General features: G+C 45.3%; 1 protein-coding gene across 5 annotated transcripts in view; it reads right to left on the reverse strand.

Annotated features, from left to right (window-relative positions):
- SPECC1 (sperm antigen with calponin homology and coiled-coil domains 1) overlaps nt 1–27,928 on the reverse strand; it is a 256,135-nt gene that overhangs the window by 148,127 nt on the left and 80,080 nt on the right. For all 5 annotated transcript variants that reach the window (XM_036836780.1, XM_036836784.1, XM_036836781.1 and 2 more), the window contains one exon: nt 20,558–20,693. In XM_036836780.1, the coding sequence (XP_036692675.1) occupies nt 20,558–20,693 (136 nt within the window). The remainder of the gene's footprint in view (nt 1–20,557; nt 20,694–27,928) is intronic.

Here is a 27,928-nt window from a genome sequence, read left to right on the forward strand (position 1 = left end):
TCTATTTGTTCCAACCCTATTTATGCTAGTTGTACCAGTGATGTTATTTACGTAACTTGATTATTATGTAAACCAATGAAATAGCGCAGAGAGAGAGAGAGATTGTTTCCTCAAAAGCCACTCTGAATTTTCAACTTCTAACTTTCACCTTCTGATTCTTTATCCATCAGTTAGAAAACACTACCACTTTCCAACAGGGCCTGGCCTCATCCAGACACACCACTCACTTGTCAAGCTGATTTATGCTTTTTCTGAGATCTTCAGATAAACCCAAACCCCAGTCTAAAGTCACACTCACATAGCATTGCGGTCCATGCCTCACAAAACAGTATGGGATGAGCGCAAGCACTTAACTAGGGCCACCTTAAACATCACCCAATCAATGTAGTTTTCTGACATATTTTTTTCCGCTAATTACTAAATCTTTGTACTTAGAGCACGCATGTGCGCAGGTGCCCACAATGGCATACACACACATCACTTCCTCGCAAGGACAAACCTAACTCTCACTGTTAACACACAAATTAACTCAAATTATAAGAAGATATTTTTCTATTTGCCTTATATTTGCAAGGCTATCCTCTCACGAAAGTGTAGGTACCTCACCCTCATACCATACATTTGAATTTTTGCCCCTTCAGGTGGGCTAAAAGGAACTGGATGCCACTGATATTTATCTAACAATGGCAGCCCCGTCAGCTAAATAAAAGCCAGGCTTAAGCTCTAAAGGCTTTGAATTTTGCTTCGTGTGATGAAAAGGAAAGAGCTATTTTCCTCTCCAGTATCTGTTTGTAACATAGAGATGGTGGTCCACTTACTCTTACTTCATAGGTTAATTCTGAGGATAGAGAGAAAGAAATTTAAATTGCCTAGTAGTGAGCCTGGCATATAGAAGACATTCAGTAAATCTTAGCTAATAATGTCTGATGAAAATGAAGATGATGAGAATGATATGGTCATTGTTTTAATTAGTTTATAATCAAAAGCTATTTGGCTATATCGTTCATAAGATCTACTGTAACAGAAAAATATTGATTGTTCCAGGCTCTTGTATTCTTCCTTCATGAAGGCGTTTTGTGGCAGTAACAATGTTATTTTGTCTGAAGAATTTTAAAATATTAAATATGAGGGATATTTTATTATCAGATTTAGTTTTTATTCATCTCTATATTTTTCAGTAATTTATTTGTATTTCAGTATGGAAAGCCAAAATATATCATTTAAGTGCTCTTTAGTGGGCCAAATAAACTTTATGAAAAAATAAGTTTATGTGATAATTGCATATTCTAAGATAATTGTATACCTACACTCATGGCCAATACACCCTACCAATCTAATTTTAATGTCAGATAATTGTAAAAACAAATCGAACAGTGAAATAAAGTTCTTTTCTGTTTCCTTAAAAAAAAAAAAAAAAAAAAAAGCCACTCTGAATGGTTTGAAGAGACTGGATGAAAGTGACCTGTTAAAATAGGGGATGGGGGAGGGATAAATTAGGAGTTGGGGATTAGCAGATACAAACTACTATATATAAAAGAGGTAAATAAGGTCCTACTGTATAGCACAGGGAACTATATCCAACGTCTTGTAATAAACCATAATGGAAAAGAATCTGAAAACACATATTACATACAAATATATATATATATAACTGAATCATTTTGCTGTACACCTGAAACTAACACAACATTGTAAATCAACTATACTTCAATTTTAAAAAATGCCCAAAGTAGCTCTAAATGATGAGGGGACCATTAGCAAACACGTGAAAGGATTCTGCAGGCAGTCTTCTTCGGAAGCACCTAAGTTCTCGCTCCTGTTTAAAGCTGGAAATCATGGAAGGTGTGTTACAGGTGTGGGAAGATGCCAAAGGGTTCCCGCCGACAGGTGCGCTCCAAGAAAATACCTTGGCTCTGTAACTGGACATCAGTGAATGAAAGCACTTAAACATTTTAGGTGAAAATAAAATGTTTAAAGTATATCTTTCATTTTTTAGGATTCCCCAATTTAACCAACTTTGTCAATGAATTGACCCAAACTGGTCCCAGGCGCTCAGCACAAGAGGGTGGGGCAAACATTACCAGCAGCCCAGCTTCAACCAGGAAGCCTCTGTGCTTTAGGTGAGAGATGCTGTGCCAGGCGGGGTCAGGGGAAGCCAGAGGAAATGAAAAGAAGTGGGTAGACGTGGTGACAAAGACAGTCACACGCTGGAGGAAAGGCGGCTGATGGAGGACAGGAGAGCCGATCTGGGTGTCGGGAGAGCACTGCAGTCGGCAGGAGTCAGACGCTAGAGGAAGCAGGGAAACAAGTGCAGCGAGAGGGGTGAGCATTGCTCCGACAGATCCCACACGAACGCAGTGTGAGACCCAGGAGAGCCGGGGCTTCCCTTGTCTCGCTCGGGGCTGCGTCCCCGGCACCTGGGAAGATGCCTGGAGCTCAGCGGACACGTTTGTTGAAGGAACGAACGGATGGACACAACACGTGCAGAACATCCACGAGACGCCGTGGGCAGCTGGAGGAGCGTTTCCGGAAGGCAGGTGCAAGTTGGGGCAGAGATGCAGGTTTGGAGTCATCAGGGACCTGGTGGTCCGAGGGGCTGGAGCAGTGTCTCCCACATGGAAGGAGACAAGAGAAGACATTGAGGAGGAGGTCTCTGAGCTTCACAGCAACCCCTCGAGGGCTGGGAAGGACGTTGGTAAGGATCTGATCCCATCGCCCTCCAACATCTCCAGCAAGGAGTTCAGCGTAGAATGAAACCTCCCCACCAATAACCGGGAGCTCTTTGTTTCCTGGGGCAGCACGCTTCCCTGCACTTCTGTGGCTGCTAGAACATTCTTACACATATTCAGTCAAAACCTGGCCCTAATTTTACTGCTTGGAACCAAAACGGAAAACTTTAACTTTGACTGAAAAAGGAATTGTTGACAAAGTGCAAGGAAGAAAAAAGCGTTATCATCTTAGGGAAGCAGAGCTGGAAGAGCCTGGTCAAGATGCCCCAGAGTCCAAAGCAGGCGGATTTTATTTAATTGCCATAATTCCTAACTCGGAGATCCTGTTACGGAGGATGGTTTGAGAGGAAAAGCATGTTTTATAAAGATATCTACATTTTAGGCTCTGTTCTTGGTTTCTGAAAAAGGCCATTGCCTTTTGTGCTCCCCGCTTCCTGAGATGGGTGGGGTTAACTTCGTCTTACAGGTAACGAAACATGTGATGCTTCTCCAAACGGGAGAGTCTCATCCCCCAGTGAGTAACGACACCGATGGGAGAAAGGGGTGATCCCTAAGCAATCAGTGTGATGGTGACCCAGGCAAAGTCGAGGACGTGCGTAAAACTGAAGGACAGGACGCAGAGCCTTGCCTGACTATGAAGTTGGCAGAAACTTGTAAGAAAATGGTCTGGAAAGCTAATCCTGGAAAGGAGCTGAGGTTTGCTGAAAACAATTAAGGGCAAAAGCTCTGCCCCTTCTCCTGTCTTCCCGCACACACGGGCCCCCCAAAATGGTTTTGCCCTGCAGAAGGCAGACCAAACCTTAGTGAGAGGAAACTCAAGCCCAGGAAAACCACCTAAGGAGCGCGAATTTCCTGGCCCAGGGAAATGACAACCCCAAAAGCGGAGATAACTTTGAACGAGGTCATGAACGGCTCTCATAAGCACAGAGAGATGAGGGACGGGCCGGAGAGGAGTGAAGCACACCGCACACGTGGGAGGGTGCGGGCTGGGTTCCGGGGCTCACCACGCGCGTGAGCACGTTCCATTCCCGCCACTGTCTGTGCGCAGAGAGGGAAGAGGACGCACACCTACTTCCGCACACACTGGGAATCTCTAGAAGGATAGCGGAGGGCCAGTGCTGAACGAGGCGGACAGAGGGGTGGCAGCAAAGCTTCTCACTGTACCCTTTGCATTGTGAGCCATATGATTCTATGACCGATTCAAAAAATGAATATGATTTTACAATTTTACCTGACCAAAGATTAGAGTTTGATAGAACAGATTTTAAAAGGAATGGTTTGCAAGGGCCCAAAAGGAGCCCCAGGGGTGGCCGGGAGCCAGGATGGGTTAACTCGGAAAATGCACTGAGAACGAGGCAAACGGCAGAAGGACCCTTTCCACCTGCTTTCATTTGAAAGCCCACAGACGCAGCTACTCCAAGAGTGGGACAGGCGGCGTTGCTGGGGGATCCTTTCGCTTCAGGCCACACAGCTGGGGCACGGCGGGAAGGGCAGAACAAAGCCGCGCCTGTGCCCTCCTCTGCCACTTTTCTTCCAGCCTTCCGGCCGCTCCACTGCTGTCTGCAGGTCTTCTTTTCGGACCCTCCGCCATCAAGCCCACACATAGTTCCTGACTTTAATACTCTGCACTTAGATGATCAAATATATGTTGATTTCATTTATTATTAATCTCTTGCGTTCAGGTTCCGAAATGAATTCCCACAGCATAAAGCCACCTCAGCTGGGCTGTCTTTTGGAACTGATCAAATGAGGATAAATATCCCCTCCAAGAGCGTTTAAGAAAATCTGAGCAAGATTCAGTTGAGGGAGGGGGGCGGCACGTATCAACAGGACACACTTCTACTCTATCTGTACTGTAATTTGCTTAGGAAAAATGCTTTCCTCAGTATTCACCTAATTTTTGATGTGGAAATCAATATGCAAACAAATAAAATTCAACGGCAAGCTTAATCATCCAAACTTTCAGGAAGAGAGAACAGAGCACTGAGAATCTACTGTGCGTCGGCAGCCAGGAAAAGCAGCACGAGGGAGCAGGTCTGGTCATGTTTTCCAGAGAGCGATTTGAACATTTCAGAAGGTCATGGCCAAGTTCAGGGCCTGGAACTTGAATGTTCCATGAATTCAGTGGAAAGACCTCCGGCTTACCTTCCGTCCAACGTGACGGTTACCCAGAACCAGAAAAGCAGAACTTTCTTCTGGAACATAAAACTCATTCCACAGTGGGACCCACCGTTTCCTTCCCTTTTCTCCTCTTCCATAAAGAAGCCTGGGGTACGGGCGCCAGGCCACGTGGTTCTGACCATGAACCAGCTCACACTCACTCAAGGAGCAACACCCACGATCGTTCTCCTAGAAGAACGAATCATCCCATCCCTCCGTCCAGAAGCTAACCCTATTAAAGGCTATTAGTCACCATGCTCTCCCGGGAAGGGCAGTTGCAGTGGGAAATGTCCTCGACCTCCACCCACTGTACTGCAGTCATACTGAGCTCTACAACAGCCCCTGCCAAGCTTACTCACAGGCATCCTCAACATTTCAGCTAGCAGACACCAGCTGTCAACACAAACACGTATTATCAATAGTATCACATCTCCATCCCTGAAGTTTATTGCTGTACTGTCACTCTGGCACGTAACCCAATACTCTCACCTGGTTTAAATTCACTGAAATCTAACAGTAATGCTGTGTTTCTGATTAAATACTGCAGAGAGAGAGTAAATGTATGAATTGTTTAAAAGAATAATAAAGGAGAGAACTGTTACCTAGGGGTGCTAGTGGGGTGTTAAGACATATAAGTTTTGCTTTATAAGATGCCTTTGCCGACTTTAGAAAATCGATCCCTTGTTCCCTTCAGATACCTAAAGGAGACTTGATTTTTGTACATTTCAGTCCCAGGAAGGTTGTGTGTTTCATCACTAGCTGGCTTCTTCTCATCTTCTCATCATGAATCAGGTTTCCCTCTCCCCTCTGGCTTCCAGAAACTCCTCGCCAAACTAGCAATCAGTGCACTTTCCTTCTAGCTTTTGGTTTTTCTATTTCCCCACCCACATTTTAATATTTTTATTTTCTTGCATTTATCTCTATAAGACTTCTTAAATTCTTTCATACAAGAAAGGGTATAAATAAAAACATTAAAAATTCCACTCTCCCTTTTCTTAACGAGTGGTTCACAAAACGCTCTCCCAATCATCCACATTTTTAAAAAGTAAGTCTAGCTGGTGAATATGTTGACTGTCAGCTGGTCCACTTTCCACCTTCCGTTCATGATAAACGTTGGAATAGAGGGAAATTCCTCAGAAAAAAAAAAAAATCTTACAAAAATTAGGATAGAAGGGAAATTCCTCAACTTGATAAACAGCACGTACAAAAACCCGAAAGCTAACATTATACTTAACGGTAGAAAACTGAATGCCTTCCCCCTAGCATTATGAACAAGGCAAGTATGTCCGCTCTCAGCACTTTTATTCAACACAGTGTTGGAATTTCTAGACAGTGCAACAAGGCAAGAAAGCGAAATAAAAGGCATACAGATCAGAAATGAAGAATTAAAACTGTTCCTACTTGTAGATGACATGATTGTCTACATAGAAAATCCCAAGGAATCTAAAGGAAAAAAATCTCCGACAACTAATAAGTGAGTTCAGCAAGTTCGCAAGATACAAGATAAACATAAAAAATCAACTGTATTTCAATATTCTAGCAATGAACACCAAAATTAGAAATACAGTAACATAACACTTACAATTGCTAAAAAAAAGAAATAGGTATAAATCTAGCAAAATAGGTACAGGATTTGTATGCTAAAAACTATAAAATGCTGATGAAGGAAATCAAAGGAGATCTAAATAAATGTTTGTGTATTGGAAGACTCAACACAGTAAAAATGTCTAGTCCCAGAAGACTTTTTGTGTGTACGTAGATGAGATAATTCTAAAATTTATATAGAAAGTCAAAGGAACAAGACTAGATAAAACAACTTTGGAAAAGAAGAATAATGTTGGGTTTTCCCTGGTGGTGCAGTGGTTAAGAATTCGCCTGCCAATGCAGGGGACACAGGTTCGAGCCCTGGTCCAGGAAGATCCCACATGCTGTGGAGCAACTAAGCCCGTGCACCACAACTACTGAGCCTGCACTCTAGAGCCCACGAGCCGCAACTACTGAGCCCACGTGCTACAATTACTGAAGCCCGCGCGCCTAGAGCCCATGCTCCGCAACAAGAGAAGCCACCGCAATGAGAAGCCTGCACACTGCAACGAAGAGTAGCCCCGCTCGCCGCAACTAGAGAAAGCCCTCGCACAGCAACAAAGACCCAATGCAGCCGAAAATAAATAATAAATTAAATAAATAATTTTTTTTTTAAAGTTGCAAAAAAAAAGATGTGCTTCAACATCATTAGCCATCAGGGAAATGCAAATTAAAACTAGAGTGAAATACCACCACACACCTATTAGCATGGCTGTGGAGAAATTGGATCACTCACACATTGCTGGCGTGACTATAAAATGGTACAGCCACTCTGGAAACACATTTTGTCAATTTCTTAAAAAACTAAACATGCAACTACCATACAATCCAACAATTGCACTCCTGGGCATTTGTCCCAGAGAAATGCTTCCACAAAATGTCCACGTAAAAACCTGTACAGCTTTATTCATGATAATGTTTGTAACAGCTTTATTCATGATAGCAAAACACTAGACACAACCCAGACTTGTGGGTGAATAAACTGTGGTACACCCACACCATGAAATACTACGAAGAAAGTAAAAAGGAATAAACTTTTGATATACACAACAACCTGGATTAATATCCAGAGAATTATGCTGAATGAAAAAAGACAGTCCCAAAAGCTTACGTACTGCATGATTCCATTTGTATAACATTCTTGAAATAGCAAAACTATGGAAATGGAAAACAGATTAGTGGTTGCCAGGGGTTATAGAGGGGGTGGGGATCGAGAGAAGTGAGTGTGGCTGTAAAAGGACCACGGGAGGGATCCTGGTGGTGATGGAGATGCTCTATAACCAGACTGTGTCAATGTTGCTCTCCAGTTGTGACATTGTACTAGCATTTTGCAAAATGGTACCATTCAGGATAACCGGTAAAAGGGACAAGGGAATCTTATACCTTGCTACTGCATGTGAATCTACAATTACTGCAAACTTAAAGGTAATTAAAAAAAAAAAAGTGAAATACACTTTTAACTATTATATTGACTTTAATTTATATATATATATATTTTTCATGGCTGTGTTGGGCCTTCGTTTCTGTGCGAGGGCTTTCTCTAGTTGTGGCGAGCGGGGGCCACTCTTCATCGCGGTGCGCGGGCCTCTCACTATCGCGGCCTCTCTTGTTGTGGAGCACAGGCTCCAGACGCGCAGGCTCAGTAATTGTGGCTCACGGGCCCAGTTGCTCCGCGGCATGCGGGATCCTCCCAGACCAGGGCTCGAACCTGTGTCCCCTGCATTGGCAGGCAGACTCTCAACCACTGCGCCACCAGGGAAGCCCTAATTTATATTTTGATGAAAATTTATATAAAAACTATACACTTTGAATACCATTACATTTTTTTAAAAATCTTTGAGAATCATTCAAAATCATGAAGTGATAGAAATTAGAAAATACTAACATAAACTCAGGGGGAAAAAGGCTTAGCAGAAAAAAAAGAATAAAATTTGCCACACAAAATTCACACCTTACTGATAAAAACAATGAAAATGAGCCAGAAAATTATTTTCATCAAATCCACAACCTAACAGATCATCCAAAATCCTTGATCCTTCATAGGCTACTTAATTACACTGATCAGAACCTTGCCAATAAACAGTGGGCCCTTATTTGCCTCCTTGCCCCAGGCCCTACAAATGTCAGGGGTGTGCCTGCTTCTTGCAGCCCTCTCCCCTTTCTTAGGATACCCAGCATTCGGGAAGTGAAAAAAAAAAAAACTGTTTATAATGATCTGAGTCCAGAATCTAACACTATTTTACACAGAAACACAAGGAGAGTTTTTACACTTTATTAGACACTGAATTTTCTAGAAATGCAGCTAACATGTAAATCAAGGGAAGCCAGCACTTTGCATTATTCAAAGTTTACCCTGAGTCTCAGCGTGAGAGAAAGTCACCAGCGTGGACACCACCCCTGGGACATGACAGGACAGATTTCCCTCTGAAGATGGACGATTCTAAAAAATCACTAGATCTATATGGAAAGTCTCAGCAGTTCATAAAAGGGGAATCATCTGAGAAATCCAGATAAATATGTACCTATGAAACAAAGTTATTGGAAGAAATAGGAAATTTTTAAAAAAATCTCTAATTTGCCTCCTCATTGAAATTCAAGGAGCTTTTATAGCTATGAAGATAGAGCAAGAAGTCGTAAAGAAGAAACAATTTGAGATCAGAGAAATTATACTAAAGATTAAAGACACAATAGTTGAATTCAAGTAAAGAAACAAAGCAAAGCATATTAGATGATAAACTTTTAAAAATCAGAGGATGCATGAAAGTAATCAAAAGGATTAAAGAAATGCGTGATGTGGAAGACATACCTGCGTGATGTGGAAGACATACCCAGGAGACCAAATATACACATATTTGGATTTCCTGAAGGAGATGCCAGGGTAAAAAGAAAATCAATAATTAAAGTAATAACAGAATGCCTTGAGGGCATTTAATAAATCTACCACCCAATCCTAGTAACTGAGCAAAAGAGGAAAGGAAGAACTGAACCTGCAAAACAATATCTCAAGCCAACTCTCTGTATCTGATTTAATGCGGAAACATCAAAAGCAATCACAGTGAGCTTCCCTGGTGGTGCAGTAGTTAAGAATCCGCCTGCCAATGCAGGGGACACAGGTTCGAGCCCTGGTCCGGGAAGAGACCACATGCCACGGAGCAACTAAGCCTGTGCGCTACAACTACTGAGTCTGCGCTCTAGAGCCTGCGAGCCGCAACTACTGAAGCCCGCGAGCCACAGCTACTGAAGCTTGTGTGCCTAGAGCCCGTGCTCCACAACAAGAGAAGCCACTGCAATGAGAAGCCCATGCACTGCAACAAAGAGTAGCCCCAGCTCACCGCAACTACAGAAAGCCCACCCGCAGCAACGAAGACCCAACACAGCCAAAAATAAAATAAATAAATTTATAAAGTTAAAAAAAAAGCAACCACAGTAAAATGAGAACAAGGACGTCACTAGCACTGAGCACAACTCGGGTCTCACTCACGATACAGCAGGAATCAGAGAGAAAAGACACAGCTACGGATGGAGACAAAAGGCACTGTTATCGCAGCTGATTGAATCCTTCACTTGGAAAACACATGAGAATCCACTGAAAACCATCAGTACCAGGAAGGGAAGGAGTCAGTTATGAATTAAATAGTTTAAAAATAGCTAATTAAAAAAAAATACAAGTGCTCACTTCAGCACCGCATTCTAAACTTGGAAGGACACAGAGCAGATTAGCGTGGAGGATGACATGCAAGTTCATGAAGTTTTCCATGTTAAAAAAGAAGAAAAAGAAAGAAAATACAATGACTAAGGAATCCCATCCACGCAAGCAGGAAAAGTATAAACCTAGGCATAAACTCAACAAACAGAAGGGGCCGGAGGAAGAGCCGGGGGACAGGAGGAGGGGGAGGGGGGGGGGGGAGGGGGGGGGAGGGGGGGGGGGGAGGGGAGGGGGGGGGGGGGGAGGGGGAGGAGGGAGGACGGGGGCAATAAGCGGACATTAGGGAAAAACGAAAATGAAAACTCAGAGAACTGGAGAGGCAGCACATTTCTGGATGGAAAGACTTGGCAGAAACATCAGTGTTCCTGGGGAGCAGGGAGAGCGCCCCCCTCGGAACCACCAGAAAGCCGGGAGGCCCGGGGAGGACCCCGGAAAGCCGCCAAGTCCTGATGACCCCTGGGAAACACAGGGCCGTGAAACCACCAGGTACCACCTCAGAACCCAGGACTTGATAATACCAGCACCAAGTTCAAACCCTCCTCACACCGGGCTCACCCCAGACTCCGCCTGAAGTTAAAGCTCGTTCCTGGTCTTTCTGGTCTGTCCGATGGCGGAGGGATATAGAAAATGTAGTGTTTACATACAATGGACTATTATTCAGCCTTGAAAAGTCTCTCTCCTGGGGTCTGGCCATAGCCTCTCATCTGGTCTCCCCTGTCCATGAGTCCAGTCTGCACAGGCAGCCAAAGTGCTCCTTCCAAAATGAGGTCGGGGCACTCACCCCTCTTTATCTCAGTCCCCGGCCCCCCGCCCTCTGCCCTCCTCAGCCACTGCTGTCCCCCTCCCCCCCTCGGCCGCAGCCAAGTCTGTTCACGGAGCTCCACGTCCTGCTCCCCGATGTCTCTGTGTTGCCTAGGGCAGTGCCGAGCACACAGTAGGCACTCGAAAATATTTGTTGACCTAATGAATGCCAGGAGGACTGCTGGTCAGAGCGGGGACTCCCAGCGCAGCGGTCAGTGTTTGGACGAGACTGCCATCTAGTGGCAGGACCGCCTTGCAGCTTTGGGGGGGCGCTCAGCATCTCGTGGGGGCTGAGATGCGCGGTTATGGGGTACCAGGGAGGACAGCTGCCTAGCACGAGGGGCCACCCCATTCTCTAAGCTCCACGCCCATCGGGTAAGACCAGGTCTCCACCATGGGCACCGGAGGGAGAAAAGGAAGAAAGAAGCAGGTGTGTCCGGCTGTACCGCAGAGATGTTATAATACTGATTCAGAATCAGTTAGGAGGAGCCCGTGTTGAGTGTGGAAATAGGGCGGGCGTGGGCGAGACAAAGCCACGCTCGTTTGACCTCTCTGAAGCCCCCTGAGCTGGATGAAACACCGCCTTCTCCTGGAGGCTGCTGGGAGGACGGATGAGGCCAGCACCTCGGGGGCACCAGCTGGGGCTGGACCCCGAGCGCCCGTCCACACCCCTGCGGCTGCTGCAGTTACTGCAGACGGCGGCAGGGCCCCGGGGATGCTGGGGCCTGGACACCAGAACCTGGAGACAGTCCAGCCACTTCACGCAGCTCCCCCAGCACCTGGGTTAGACTGTGTGTTAGCAGCAGATGCAAGCGTGAGCAATCATACAATCATTATTACCTAAAGAGTGAGCATTTTCTCCTGGTCTACGTTTGAGGGCTCCTCCTTGAGGACAGATCAATTCCCAGGAAAGGGTGCAATACAGGCTGATCGCAGGTTTAACCACTGTGAGTTTAAAACCACAACACTATCATAATTTCACAGTGAGATCCCTTCCAAATTTAATATATTTGAAAGAAAACACAGATTATACCATACCACGCATTACCCAAAAAAAAAAAAGTGTCCTAAAGCCAAAAGTTCAAAAACTAAGACTTGAGGGCCTTAAAAAGATTTCTGTCCCCTAAGGTCTATAAATAATTTATAATTACATCTTTCCTTTAAGAGGAAATCAACTACATACTGCTAGCATTTTCCTTATTTTCTTTAGTTTTATATTATTCTTCACAGCTGAATCTATAGAGAATGGTTGTGAGTCCAGTAAGGTGCTGTTTCTAACACACTAAATCACCTCCCTCTTTGACTCAAGAGGACTGAGATTTAAAAACCCACACTTATTATTAGTGCCAACACTCTCGTTACCCCAGTTTTCGTGCTCGTAAAATAAAGACAAAGTGTGATCCGATATTCACACGAACAACTAACACGACTGCATAATTGCAGGGGTGCTGGCACCTGCAACAGAGACACACCGGCTGACAGGCAGCATGGCCACGCCGGCCACTGCCTCTAACCGTGGGCTCATCAGCTGATGCATGGGTCCAAATTCACCAGGAACGAGGCAGTTTGGGGATACATGACAATGTACAAAAGTGCCAGCTGTCCAAAAGCTGATATGAAAATGTTAAGGACAACCTGCACTTCAAAACAAAAGGTCCAGAGACAAATGCAATTTTCTAATTCAACTCGATAAGGTCAAAGGATATAATTTCATTACAATCAAGTAGACGGCAAACTGAATTTGAATGAAAACTATAGGTATAGGGCTTCCCTGGTGGCGCAGTGGTTGAGAATCTGCCTGCTAATACAGGGGACACGGGTTCGAGCCCTGGTCTGGGAGGATCCCACGTGCCGCGGAGCGGCTGGGCCCGTGAGCCACAATTACTGAGCCTGCGCGTCTGGAGCCTTGTGCCCCGCAGCGGGAGGGGCCGCGATGGTGAGAGGCCCGCGCACCGCGATGAAGAGCGGTCCCCGCACCGCGATGAGGAGTGGCCCCCACTTGCCGCAACTGGAGAAAGCCCTCGCACGAACCGAAGACCCAGCACAGCCAAAAATAAAATAAATAAATAAAAATTAAAAAAGTAGCTATAAACAATCTTATGACATCATGTTAAAAAAAAAACAACAAAAAAACAAAAAACTATAGGTATAGAAGTGCATCTTACATTCCAATAGCCCGTTACAGTTTACAAAGCATTCACAGACCTTTGCTGTGACATCACTGTGCCATAGATCTGTAGGTATTTCCTCAAGGGAACAAGTAAGGAAACTAAAGCCCATGGGGTGTGGGAACCAGTAAAACCAAGATCTTTCTCTAGAATCCTGAACAAAGGGAGCACGTGCTGGGATCAAGCAGTTAAATAATTTACCAAAGAATGGTTAAGACACACTAAAAAGCAAGTGGAAGAGGAAGGATTTGGCTAAGGCAAAAAAAAACAAAATTTAGGTTATGATTTGTATTTACTGTTTTTAAATTTTTAAAGCAATGTCTGCATGTGTTTTTAAAATTTTTAAACAGTATAGAAAGATTTAACATGAAAAGTCTCCTTCCTCCACCACTTCTTTTGTTTTTAAGTGTCTTTTTTCTTTTTAATTTATTTTTGGCTGCGTTGGGTCTTCGTTGCTGCGCGCGGGCTTTCTCTAGTTATGGCACGCGGGGGCTACTCTTCGTCGCGGTGCGTGGGATTCTCATTGCAGTGGCTTCTCTTGTTGTGGAGCACAGGCTCTAGGTGCCAGGCTTCAGTAGTTGTGGCTGACAGGCTCTAGAGTGCAGGCTCAGTAGTTGTGGTGGACGGGCTTAGTTGCTCCACGGCATGTGGGATCCTCCCCGAACAGGGCTCGAACCCGTGTCCCCTGCACTGGCAGGCGGATTCTTAACCACTGTGCCACCAGGGAAGTCCCTCCCCCACCACTTTTAATTCTGGTAACTCTCCTCAAAGATAACATCTCTACATCCTCCCAGAAAAAAAGTTACGATTTCAAAAATTATATTAACATCTATTTAAAAATCAAAACCAATGAGGTCAGACTAGATGCCCCATGTTATTTTCCCCACTTAGTAATGATCTTTCCCTGTCCGTACAGACAAATCTGTGTCAGTTTCCATGGCTGCATACTGTTCTGCTGTACCAAAATCTCATTCTGCAATCAGCACTGGGCTGATACACACTTAGGTATTTCCAGTATTTTACTGTTACAATAATGCCACAACCGAACATCTTGTCCATGTATATCGGCATCCTTTTTCAAGTATATCAGTAACGCTAAATGCTAAGCAGTAGAAATCCTTGGTGAAAGATTATATGTATTTCAAATGTAGATAGATTTTACCAGATTGTCCTTGTCATCAGCTATATGTGGTGTGTCCTTTCACCCTTAATAACATCAGAAATTATCAATGATTTTAATGTTTTGGTTTTTTTTTTTTAACTTATTTTGGCTGTGCCACTCAGCATGTGGGATCTTAGTTCCCCGACCAGGGATCAAACCCGTGCCCCCTGCAGTGGAAGTGTGGGGTCCTAACCACTGGACCACCAGGGAATTCCCTCAATCATTTTAATTTTTACTAATCTGTTAGGGGAAATTGTATACTGTAATTATTGCTCTGATTTACATTCCTTTACCTCTAAGTGAGACTTGGCATCTTTCTAGTGGCTATCTGTATTTCCATTTTATGTGAACTACTCTTTTTTCTTTTTTACTTTTTCTTATTGATTTATACAAACTCTTTGTAAATAAGTCCCCTTTGTTACATGTTTTGCAAATAATTTCCTCTTTTTACGAAGGAGTGTTTAATACTTATGTGATTTTTCACCATTTCCTCTATGGCTTCTGTGTTTGTTCCTACTTAGAAAGGCCCTTCCAAGGCCGAGACTACAAGTTGATTCTCTCATGTTTCTTCTTTGTACTTTCATGGTTTCACTTTTTAAAATTTAATCTCTAATTCACTTGGAATTTGTTTTGAGCAGAGGAGTGAGATAGGGATCCAGCTTTATTTTTTCCTAAAAATCCAATCAGTTGTTATTTTTGAGTGAATTATCCGCCTTGATATAAAATGCCGCCTTTATCCTGCATGAAATCCTCCAGTGTATTCTGGACTGTCTCCACTGTTCCACTGAAGAGGTTAGTCCCTCGATCACTAGTTTTTCAGAAATTTCCTGATTATTCTTCTACAGTATTTATTCTTCTAGATCAGGGTTTTATCCACACCGGCACTATTGACATTTTGGGCAGGAAGTCCTGTGCTTTGTAGGATATTTAGCAGCATTTCTGACCTCTACCCACTAGATGTCAGTATCACCCCTCTAGTGATGACAACCAAAAAATGTCTGCAGACTTTGCCAGTTGTTCCGTGGGTTGGGGTGCAGGGCAAAATCGCCCGCAGTTGAGAACCCCTGTTTTAGATAAACCCAGTATCATTTTATCAGTGCTTCTACTCTCAAATTCCCACTGATATTTTAATTGTGATGAAAATGAATTCATAGAATAATTTAGACATCTTTGTTTTATTTAACATAGTATACTGACTAAATTTAATCTTTTTTTTTTTTTTTTGGCTGTGTTGGGTCTTTGTTGCTGCCTGCAGGCTTTCTCTAGTTGCAGCGAGCTGGGGCTTCTCTTGTTGCGGAGCACGGGCTATACGCACGTGGGCTTCAGTAGTTGTGGCGCATGGGGTTGGTAGTTGTGGCTCACAGGCTCTAGAGCGTAGGCTCGGTAGTTGTGGCACACGGGCTTAAGTTGCTCCGCGGCATGTGGGATCTTCCCGGACCAGGGCTCGAACCCATGTCCCCTGCATTGGCAGGCAGATTTTTAACAATTGTGCCACCAGGGAAGTCCCTAAATTTAATCTATATTATATTTAGTCTTCTTATCCAAGAACCATGTGTATTTATATCTTCTTTTATGTCCTTTAAAAGGGTTTTAAGAGTTTTTAAAATAGAGGCTCTGGTAATATTAAGTTTATTACTAGGTATTTTACCTCTTTTGTTCCTTCATAAATGGGATCATTTCTTACTATCTTTTCTAACTAGTCACTGATAAGAAAACTATTGATATTTTATATTCTATAACCAGCCACACACTGAACTCTTATCGTATCTAATAGATTTTCAGGACATGCTAAGTTTTTTCTCATGATACAACTCTCAGGAAATTCTAAGCATTTTTCTAAACATACAGCGGTATTATCTGCATAAAATCATCATCTTGTATCCTCATTTCCAACATGAATACACTCCTATAGCTCTCCTGTCGCACTGCCTAGGTTAATACTTGCAGAAAAATTTGGTGGTGGGCAACCTTGAATCATTCTTGATTTTAATGGAAACACTCTAGGATTTCACCATTAGGCATAGTGCGGGCTTTGGCTTGAGATACATATATTTCATATCACTAAAGAAGTACCCATACACTTGTAGTCTACCAAGAGTTTGGGTTTTTTTTGTTGTTTTTTGTTTTGTTTTGTTTTGTTTATTTATTTATTTATTTTTGGCTGTGTTGGGTCTTCGTTTCTCCGCGAGGGCTTTCTCTAGTTGCTGCAAGCGGGGGCCACTCTTCACCGCGGTGCGTGGGCCTCTCACTGTCGTGGCCTCTCCTGCTGTAGAGCACAGGCTCCAGACGCGCAGGCTCAGTAGTTGTGGCGCACGGGCCCAGTTGCTCCGCGGCATGTGGGATCCTCCCAGACCAGGGTTCGAACCCATGTCCCCTGCATTGGCAGGCAGATTCTCAACCACTGCGCCACCAGGGAAGCCCCCAAGAGTTTGTTTTTAAATCAGAAAGAGCGTTAATTTTGTCAAAGGCACCTTCCATCTCTATCGGGATGACCATATGGTTTTTCTTTTTTAGTCTATTAATATTGTATGATGGATTATATTCCCAAATCTCCTATTAAGCCATTCTTGGATGGCGTAAATCCACTTGGTTGTGATGTGCACTATTGTTCTTTTAATTTCTTGTTGAATCCTACTTGCTAATATTTTCATCTCCCATTTTTGCATCAGTATTTGAGAGTGAGGTCAGTCTGTTAGTTTTTTAGTGGTGCTTTGTTAACTCATTTATTTGTTTATTTATTTATTTATTTTTGGCTGTGTTGGTTCTTCGTTGCTATGCGGGCTTTCTCTAGTTGCATCGAGCGGGGGCTACTCTTTGTTGCGGTGCGCGGGCTTCCCATTGTGGTGGCTTCTCTTGCTGCGGAGCACAGGCTCTAGGCGTGCAGGCTTCAGAAGTTGTGGCATGCGGGCTCAGTAGTTGTGTTGCGCAGGCTCTAGAACACAGGCTCAGTAGTTGTGGCACGCGGGTTTAGTTGCTCCACGGCATGTGGGATCTTCCCGGACCGGGGCTGAAACCCATGTCCCCTGCATTGGCAGGTGGATTCTTTTTTTTTTTTTTTTTTTTGCCTTAAACAACAGTAATTTATTTTTCACAGTTCTGGCAATTAGACATCCAAGATCAAGGTGTAGGCAGGTTGGTTTCTTTTTTTTTTTTTTTTTAAACATCTTTATTGAAGTATAATTGCCTTACAATGGTGTGTTAGCTTCTGATTTATAACAAAGTTAATCAGTTATACATATACAATATGTTCCCATATCTCTTCCCTCTTGCATCTCCCTCCCTCCCACCCTCCCCATCCCACCCCTCTAGGTGGTCACAAAGCACCAAGCTGATCTCCCTGTGCTATGCGGCTGCTTCCCACGAGCTATCTATTTTACATTTGGTAGTGTATATATGTCCATGACACTCTCGGCAGGTGGATTCTTAACCACTGCACCACCAGGGAAGTCCCTTTGTTAACTTTTAGAATCAGTCTTAGGCTGCCTTGATGAAAATAAGTTGTACTTTCATATGCTGTATTTTACAAACCAAATGTGGGGACTTCCCTGGTGGTCCAGTGGTTAAGAATCCTCCTTCGAATGCAGGGGACACAGGTTCGATCCCTGGTGGTGGAACTAAGACCCACATGCTACGGGGCAACTAAGCCCATGAGCCACAACTAGAGAGCCCAAGTGCCGCAAACTACAGAGCCCACGCACCACAACCAGAGAGAGAAAAACCTGCACACCACAACTAGAGAGAAGCCCACGTGCCACGATGAAGAGACCGCACACTGCAACGAAAGATCCCGCATGCCTCAGGGAAGATCCCACATGCCGCAATTAAGACCCGACGCAGCCAAAAAAATAATAAAAGAAAATAAATCAATAAAAATTTTAAAAAATAATGAAGTGTCAAGTTTAAAAAAAAAAAGTAAAACCATTATGTAGAAACACAAGGCCATTCCCCTGCATCCTAGAAAAAAAAGCCACATATATTCTTCACAGATTCAACATTTTGAAAACTAAATAAATTAAAATACACCTTTGGAAAGCTAATCTGGATTGTGATATTTTATGTAACAGTGCAAAAGTCACAAGTAGCCTACCATTCACCTCCTATTATAAATGAGTAATGTCATATTTCAGCTGTGTTCCCACCTTAGACAATTGAGCAGTACATTACTATTATTAATTGAGTTGCATTGTGAGTTAGACCACGGAAAGCTTAGCTTTCTTATCTATGTGCTGCAAAAGAAAATGAAATACATTCTCCGATGTTTTAAGTTTCCTATACTCTGGACTCAAATATAATGGTTTAAAAAAAACCTTTTCGAAAGAATGAAATTAGAACACTCCCTCACACCACACACAAAAATAAACTCAAAATGGATTAGAGACCTAAATGTAAGACCGGACACTATAAAACTCTTAGAGGAAAACATAGGAAGAACACTCTTTGACATAAATCACAGCAAGATCTTTTTTGATCCACCTCCTAGAGTAATGGAAATAAAAACAAAAATAAACAAATGGGACCTAAATGAAACTTAAAAGCTTTGCAAAGCAAAGGAAACTACAAACAAGACAAAAAGACAACCCTCAGAATGGGAGAAAATATTTGCAAACGAATCAACGGACAAAGGATTAATCTCCAAAATATATAAACAGCTCATGCTGCTCAATATTATCCAAAAATGGGCAGAAGACCTAAATAGACATTTCTCCAAAGAAGACATACAGATGGCCAAGAAGCACATGAAAAGCTGCTCAACATCACTAATTATTAGAGAAATGCAAATCAAAACTACAATGAGGTATCACCTCACACTGGTCAGAATGGGCATCATAAGAAAATCTACAAACAACAAATGCTGGAGAGGGTGTAGAGAAAAGGGAATCCTCTTGCACTGTTGGTGGGAATGTAAATTGATACAGCCACTATGGAGAACAGTATGGAGGTTCCTTTGAAAACTAAAAATAGAATTACCATATGACCCAGCAATCCCACTCCCGGGCATATACCCTGAGAAAACCATAATTCAAAAAGACACACACACCCCTATGGTCATTGCAGCACTATTTACAATAGCCAGGTTATGGAAGCAACCTAAATGCCCATCCACAGATGAATGGGTAAAGAAGATGTGGTACATATATACAATGGAATATTACTCAGCCATAAAAAGGAACAAAATTGGGTCATTTGTAGAGATGTGGATGGATCTAGAGACTGTCATACAGAGTGAAGTAAGTCAGAAAGAGAAAAACAAATATTGTATATTAACGCACATATGTGGAACCTAGAAAAATGGTACAGATGAACTGGTTTGCAGGGCAGAAATAGAGACACAGATGTAGAGAACAAATGTATGGACACCAAGGGGGGAAAGTGGAGGGGGGTTGGTGGTGGTGGGATGAATTGGGAGATTGGGATTGACAAATATACAATAATATGTACAAAATCGATAACTAATAAGAACATGCTGTATAAAAAAATAAAATTCTAAAAAAAAAAAAGATATGCAAAGATATAAAATGCCATTTTTCTTGATATTATTTTTTGTTTTTGAAAATTTTTCATAAAGATATGGTAGTTATGTTAACATGTAATGGGTTTATTTTTATTTCTGTTATTTTTAAATGAATTAATAAATCAATATTTTTAAAACTTAAAAAAAAAAAAAACCTTTTCGGTTTCTCAAAAAGAACTAGTAACACTGAGAAAGCCCAGGGGTTCCGGAGGCCACTGGTATCTAGACGACTCTGAGCAGCCTTCCGAGAGGATCTTCCCGGCTTCCACAGGGCCCAGGACGGATGCTGTGCCCCTGCCTGTGCCAGGGACCTACGCACTGACTCACTCATCTGACACGCGGAGCACCACAAAGACACCAAGACAGCCCCAGAGCCTGCACCACCCTGCCTGGATCTCCAGGGACGCAACACGTGCTAGGTGATGGACAACCAGAGGGACCGGGGGAAGCACAGGGCTCCCCACTGCCTGTTTCCTTTTGTGGATCATCCCATCTCCCGTTGTGGGAAGTTGTCGCCTGAACCAGTCCTCACTCAGAGTAAGTACGTATCTGATGGGGAAGGAGGCGTGAATGCCCGAGGTGCTTTCAAATGCACAAGAAAAGGCCCGCCTGGGTCCCTCTGACCTGGCTCCCTCCTGCCTGGGTCCCTCCCACCTGTCCCCCCGCCCCCCGCACCCGCCTGAGCCCCTCCTCCCTGAGTCCCTCCCACCTGCCCCCCCCCTCGGGCCCTCCTACCTGGGGGGCCCCTCAGGCGGCTCTCCGCGAGTTCGGAGACGGCCCCGGACGTGGACGTCTTTTTCAGCCGAGCTGCCCCAGAAGCGGCGGCACCTCCTGGCTTGTTGAGCGTGTCCTCACTGCTGGCCCGCTTGAGCTGAGAGAGAGGTGGACGGAGAGAGAGAGGGTGAAGAGACGCGTTTTTGGGCTGGAGCGCTATAACCCAGGAAAGCACCGAGCAGGCCCGCCTGCCCAGCAGCTGAGGGGCAGCGATGGCACCTTGAGTAGCAGGAAGGCGCGGAGGGAAAAGCGCAAAGCACACAAACCCGCGATGCCCTCCCAGGGCACAGTGTGATCCCCCATCACTGTTTCAGAGATCGGTATAAGGCTGCAGGTGGTTACTACCCATCATTCACACGTCAAATAATGAGGTTGTTTAAGAAAAAAGTTAAAAGGCTGGGAACTGATGAAGAAAGAACTGTGTGGTACACAGAAGTCAGGATAGGGCAACGCACAAGAAATGCAAAGACAGTAAAAAGCAGCACAAACACATACGTCTGGAGGAAGCAGGGGGAAGAGATACAAAGATCTGAGCATCCACGCGTGCGCACCCCAAGCACTCCCGTGCCCCCAAACACACACCGCCTCCGAAGGGAGGAGAGGGACTTTTGTGGGGGCCAGAAGAAGGCTGTTAGGGACCCTCGGCTCCTTTTCTGCCTTCTTCCCTGGCATGGGAGGTGCACAACAAATATTTGTTGAAAGGTACTGAGGTGCAAGGGGGGGACCCCGCCCCGAAATGAGCTCACGCTCTGGCCCAGGTAAATTACGCTCAAGGTGAGAGAGAAAACCCACAAATAAGTTCTCTCAACCAGCGTGAGTCTCCGCTAAAGAACACTAATCGTTCCAGGAGATGGAGGCAGGCAGGTGCCGCCGCAAACGCGCCTGACATCCTGGGAACCAGCGTGAAAACGCCCTCAAATCAACCGGGACGTGGAAGCAGCAGTCTGGCCCACCACACCGGCCAAGGGCCCTGCTCCAGCCCGCTTTGCTGGCTCTGGGGTCACGTACTGAAGGTTAGGGGTCCAGATGTTTGCACAATGCAAAAAAAGCAAGTCCACCTTTGCAGCATTTAGATTTCAGGGTGTTGCGACATATCCCTCAGAATGGCTTGAAAGAGAAGAGAAATACCAAGTGCTGGTGAGGTTGGGGGGCAACTGGAACACTCCCCGTCTGCTGGTGGGACTGTAAACTGGTCAGCGCTTTGGAAAACAAGGAGGATTCACTAAAGCTAAATATTTGTACCCTGTGATCCAGCAAACACGCTCAAGCTCTACACAGGCTCCTGAAAAGAATGTTCGTAGCAGCTTTATTTAGTACAGCCGAACCTAGAACAACCCGAATGTTCTTCAACAGAAGGGGTAAATTAAATAGTGGTGCAGTATACAATGGAAACCACGCAGCAATTTAAAAAAAGAGTTACCGACACAGTAATGAATGGGTGGGTCTCACATTCATTATGCTAAGTGAAAGAAACCAGACACAAAAGAGTATATTATGCCTGGTTCCATGTAAGTGAAGTTTAAGAATGGACAAAACCAAATGATGGTGACAGAAGTCAAAACAGTGGTTCCCTCTGGGGGAGTTACGGACTGGGAAGGAAACTTCTTGGGTGCTGGCATGTTCTACATCTTGCCTGGGTGATGGTGACACAGATATAAGCACACGTAAAAATTCAATGGGCTGCACAGCTAAGACTGAGATTAATGCACTTTATATGCTGTTTTGTAAGTATGTTGTGCCTCACTAAAAAAGAAAGAAAACTGGAGGATGGGTTATTAAACCAGGGGCAAAGCCCTGGTGCCACCCTGCCAATTGCTCGTCTAGGGTTTTCCCTCATTGTTATTTTTGATTGTGGTAAAATATGCATAACATAAAATTTATCATTTTAACCATTTCAAGTGTACAGTTCAGTGGCCTTAAGTACATTACATGGTTGTACAACCATCACCACCATCCAGAAGTTTTCCGTCTTCCCAAACTGAAACTCTACTCCTTAAACACTAACTCCCCACAGCCTACATTTTTAAAAAGGTGGTAAAAGTCTAAATATTAGCCAAGCAATCCTAGTCAAGATCTTTAACAAATGATTAATGTTTAAAACAACCAGTTAACATTGACAGGATAATCTGCGTGCACACGCTTGCAGTTTACTGGATGTAAATGTAACCACACTGAACAGCCAACAGCATAGGCCACCACAGCTTAACAAAAGGGATGAAATACGACAAGGGTTGATGCAGAAATACCTCAACTGCCTTCTTACACGGACCCCATGATTGTTTTCCTACCTCCCATTTCAGAATAATAAGGGTCCCTGCACCCAAGCTCTCCAGCCTCTCAAATTATCCACCAAGTCATCAGTGTAACATGCATTTAGTACTGAACGACAATAGCTCAGGATGTCAGCACCATTTCCTCAACAGAAAAGAACTATTGTTCACTCTGCCTAGAAGCGTGCCAGGGGCTTCCTGGGTCCCCACAGGGAAATCAATTCTGCTTTTAGACTTTGAAAACACCTCAGAGGAAACACGGAAGGGAATTCTTAACGTAATTTTGCAAATGATATGCTCACGGTTCTGCTTTCCTCTGTCTGGTTCTCCGACATTCCTAAAATCAGTAAGTCTGACGCAAAGAAGCGCGGAATTATCAAACTCTGCAGCAAAGGCCCAGAGAGCCAAGGCTGGGTCTGCAAACCAGGACAGGGCATCCACCAAAAGAGAGGTCCCCCACCGGGCCAGAAGTGAACCGGCCTCCAGCCATCCCACCCTGGCCCCCATCCCCGCCCGCCCCGTGGCATGGTCTCAGGGGTACAGCTTGCCCCCGGCCCCTTCCCATAGAGCTTGGTTCTTGGTGAGATGGCGGGCGAGGCAACAGAAGGCAGGGGTGGCAGGTGGGAGGTCACTGCCCCAGGCTCAGGGCTGGAGGGTCTCCAGTGGGGATTTAGCAGTGCATAGATGCTGTAGCTGAGGGTCTGCTTTTGTTCACAGGGGCGGCGATGCAAAAGAGGACTTGGGATGTGGGATTTCCACATATGAGGTGCCCAGCAATCCCATGGGAAGCAGCCCACATAGTGGGTAAGGTGTGTGCCTGTGGCTCCAAGAGAGGCTGCTGGGGACAGACCCTGCCTCCGCCTCTTCCTACCTGTGTGATGGGGGGAGGTGCTGAGGGCTCCTCAATTCTAAAAGGGAGAAAATAATACACACACCTCTAGGTTTCTGACCCTAATTAAGAACATCAAATAAGAACAATAAATAGCAGCCATCACCATCATCACCATCACCATCATCACCATCACCATCATCACCATCATCACCATCATCACCATTACAACTGTGGGAACTCATCCAGAAACTTCCATCTTTGCTGTCTGAAAGCTTTCCTGGTGCTCCTTCCATGATGGTTCACTGGGCTGGTAGCCACGGCAGCACCTTCATACTCACAAACAAAAGTCTGGAACCAGAGCATGGGGTACTGTTATGTATTAGAAATCAGTGACTGATTGGCTGCTGGGCAAGTTATTAAATAGGGACTCAGTTTCCTCACCTAAAAAATAGAAGAATTTGATTCAATCATCTAAGATCCTTCTCACCTCCTAAATCCTAGCTGTTATATTAGATTTTATTTACTTATTTAGGCTTAAAGAATTTGTTGGTCGGGCTTATTGCATATTGTATCAACGTAAAGCTTTTGCTCAAAGCACAAGTACTGTAACGATATGACGACAACAATACCCCAGGCTCTGGGCTTATAAATAGGAGGGCGTGCCAGCCCCGTCATGATCCTAGACTAAGGCTGCACTCGCCACCCCCATCTGCTTACCACCAGCAGTGGCTGCCCGTGACCCCTCCTTCATCAGAAACACCGGCACTGCCAAGGCACCGCGGTAAAAGCCAAGCGTTGTAGTGACTGACGTGATCTAACCTCCGTTTCAAACACGGTGAATTTTGACTATTAATCCTAAGGCAGACTTTACATTCATTCCACAGACAGTATGGAAATGCCGTGATTAATAATCTCGGGTCTGGATGAAACAACATTTCACACCAAAAGAATGTGATTCAGGGAGGTCCTGAGAAAACGCCCTTCTCCCCCACCCTTTGCTCTTTTGCCCCTTTTCCCCCATCCCTAAGGTGTCCTGTGGGATATGGGGACCATCTGAAATATCAGCTGCTGCTAATAGTTTAAAGGTTCAAGGGCGTTTCGGCCATTGAACAGCCTTTCATATCTGATTTCATCTGACTGCCTTCCGTCCAGATGTGAGAGCCAGGAAGAAGTGGGCCGGGAGAGTCGGGTCCCGGGGAAAGAACTGAGGCCATCCCTTCTGGGCACCATCATCCCAGGGAGCCCAGAGCAGCCCTATGCACATACCCTGGGGAAGAGAGAGAGAGAAAGGGGGAGCGGGGCAGGAGCAGAGACCCTGGGACTCCTCCCCTCTCACCACGACCCCTGGGGCTGCTCCCACCGTCCTGGACACTGTGATCCGGAAGGCCTACTGCAAGCTGGGCGTCCATCCTCAATACACACAGTGTACTTAGTCCACAGGGCCAGGCTGCACGCGTGTCAAAGCGGAGCAGGCAGGCCTGTGCTCTGAGTTAACGTCCAACAAAGGGGCTGGTTCCTGTGCAGTGACTCAGAAAACCAAGACGGGAGAGGCGGGTGGCCTCCCAGGGCAGGTGCCCTGGAGCAGGCCTGGAGGACCACCAGGCTTTTATCGGCAGATGAGGCAGTAAAGCATCCCGGAGGCCGCAGGCACGTGCTAGAGGGTGGGGACAGGGAGCCGGGGACAGAGGGAGCGGCACGTGGGACCAGGGCAGGACCCCCCAGATTCCCCAGGTCTGCAGGAGTGATAAGGATTCAGACTTGGTGAGCTGACAACGGGGACACCCATGTGCCTGCAGCCAGGGGAACCCTCCGGCTGGGGCTGCGCTGGGGAGAGCCCTCTGTGAGCAGGACCAGCGGAGGCACCTAGGGGAGGCGGAAGGAGGGCAAAGTCGAGTTCTTGCTTTGAAGACACGGAGGACGAGGCTGTTTGCAGGGTCGGGGGCAGAATTCAGGAAATGGACGGGAGCTGATGACACGGGGCAGCGTGGGTCCGTCTAGGTCCTTTACCCACAGGTTTCTTGTCATTCAAACCACAACTCTGCCGTGTTGGACATGAGAAAACTAACGTGAGATTAACTAACTCACTCAAGGCTGTATGGGTGAGGCAGAGCGGGATTTAGGCCTGGCACCATGTTTCCAAGGGCTTTAACATTTCTGCTGGGCCAGAGACCAACAGGAGTCAGAGACTCTGGCCATACCTCATGGGGTGAGGGTGAATAAATGGGGCTGCAGGAAAGCCACATCACATGGGCGGCCCAGGTTGGTGACTAAGGGCATGGGCTCTAAGTCCAAACTTAGAATCCTGGGTTGGAATCTTGGCTCTGCCTCTTACTAGCTGTGTGACCTAGGGCAAATCGCTTTACCTCTCTGTGTTTTGGTTTCTTCACCTAAAAAACAGATCTAGCAATGGTACCTACCTCAGAGTGTAGCTTTGAGGCTTAAATGAGTTAGCCGTAGGACGTGCTTAGAATAACAGTGTCTGAGACATAGCACGCTTTTAACAGATGCCGGCTGTAATCATAACCAACACAACTCGTCGTTATTATTTTTGTTTTTAAAGGAAAGCAAGAATGAGAAGGGACTGTTTTAGGAAAAGATTAAGGCAATGCAACGGGGATTCCAGAGGGCACAGTAGAACTTTTTAAAACAAGTCACTAACCTCCCTGGACCTCAGACTCTCCATCTTTTCATAACAACGTCCAGGAAACATTCATGGTGTGCGTGCTTATGAGGTACCAGGCACAGCCAAGGATAGCAGACACTTCACATGGCTATTGTGAGAAGTGGAAATGAAATATACAAAACACCTTGGCACAGGGCACCTGCTCCACACATGACAGCTGTTCCTGAAAGTTCTGTTGCTTCTACACACCATGCTAACCCTGAAGCCCACTTCTGAGTTCCATTTTACCAGCCGCACCCAACTTACTCTGCCTCTTCGTGGACTTTGGGGTCCCACTCTGTATTATAAAAAGATCTGAGCCCATCCTTTCCAGGTGAAAGGATAAGTCAGACACGTTCCAGGCCAGGGGCATGCCGTCTCTCCCTAACACGCAGCACGGCGCGTTTGGGTGGCAGCAAAGCTTTTACAGGGAGCACTTCATTTCTCCTGCACCTTCCACAGGGAATTCCATCGGAGAAAGAGTCACGGCTTAGAAGGTCTCCCAGGGGGCAGGGCTTACAGACCCCAAACCCATCCTACCAGTCTTCCGAGGCAAACAGCCGAAGCCTCTCTTACACCGTCACTATTTTTTTTTTAATTCATGCTAATAATTTCTAACAATTATTTTTTTAATTTATTTATTTATTTTTGGCTGTGTTGGGTCTTCGTTTCTGTGCGAGGGCTTTCTCTAGTTGCAGTGAGAGGGGGCCACTCTTCACACAGCGGTGTGCTGGCCTCTCACTATCGTGGCCTCTCTTGTTGCAGAGCACAGGCTCCAGACGCGTAGGCTCAGTAGTTGTGGCTCACGGGCTCAGTCGCTCCGCGGCATGTGGGATCCTCCCAGATCAGGGCTCGAACCCGTGTCCCCTGCATTGGCAGGCAGATTCTCAACCACTGCGCCACCAGGGAAGCCCCACCGTCACTATTTTTTGAAGGCAACATCAGACACAGAAAGCTATGAGTCTCAGTTACTAAGTCTTTTTCTTTCTCTGTTTGTGGCTGCATTCTTGGCTTTGTTTCCTAGCCGTCAAATGCAGCCTCGGCACCACTTGAGACTTCTGGTTTGTTATAGAAGATCCCTACCAAAGTGTCGGTGTTGCTTTGATATGCTTGATAAGTATTTTCACTAACACTTCCATTGATGTTCAAGCCGCTGAGCACCTGTACCAGAAAGCTGACAAAAGGAAAACGTTTGAACAGCTCACAGGTGAATGTTAACTATGAAATTCCTTCAATTCCACAAAGATGGGGTAGGGGGTGGAGATTCAAAGCTTTCAAATCATCACACAGAACACAACCCGGTCTTTAAAGGTAGATAACATGTTATGGTTGGAGCAGTGGTTCTCAAACTTGAGAGTCCATCAGAATCCTTGGAGGCTCTGTTAAAATGCAGACGGCTGCCTACACCCCAGCCCGCAACCCTAGCAACACCACCAAGCTTCTGAATCCCTAGGTCTGGGGCAGGGCCTGAGGATTTGCATTTCTGACAAGCGCCCAGGTGATGCTGATACTGCTGGTGTGGGGACCACGCTTTGAGGACCAAATGGTTTAGAGCAGCACTGTCGATG

The sequence above is a fragment of the Balaenoptera musculus genome, chromosome 20 (genome assembly GCF_009873245.2).
Source record: "Balaenoptera musculus isolate JJ_BM4_2016_0621 chromosome 20, mBalMus1.pri.v3, whole genome shotgun sequence".
Taxonomy (NCBI): Eukaryota; Metazoa; Chordata; class Mammalia; order Artiodactyla; family Balaenopteridae; genus Balaenoptera; species Balaenoptera musculus.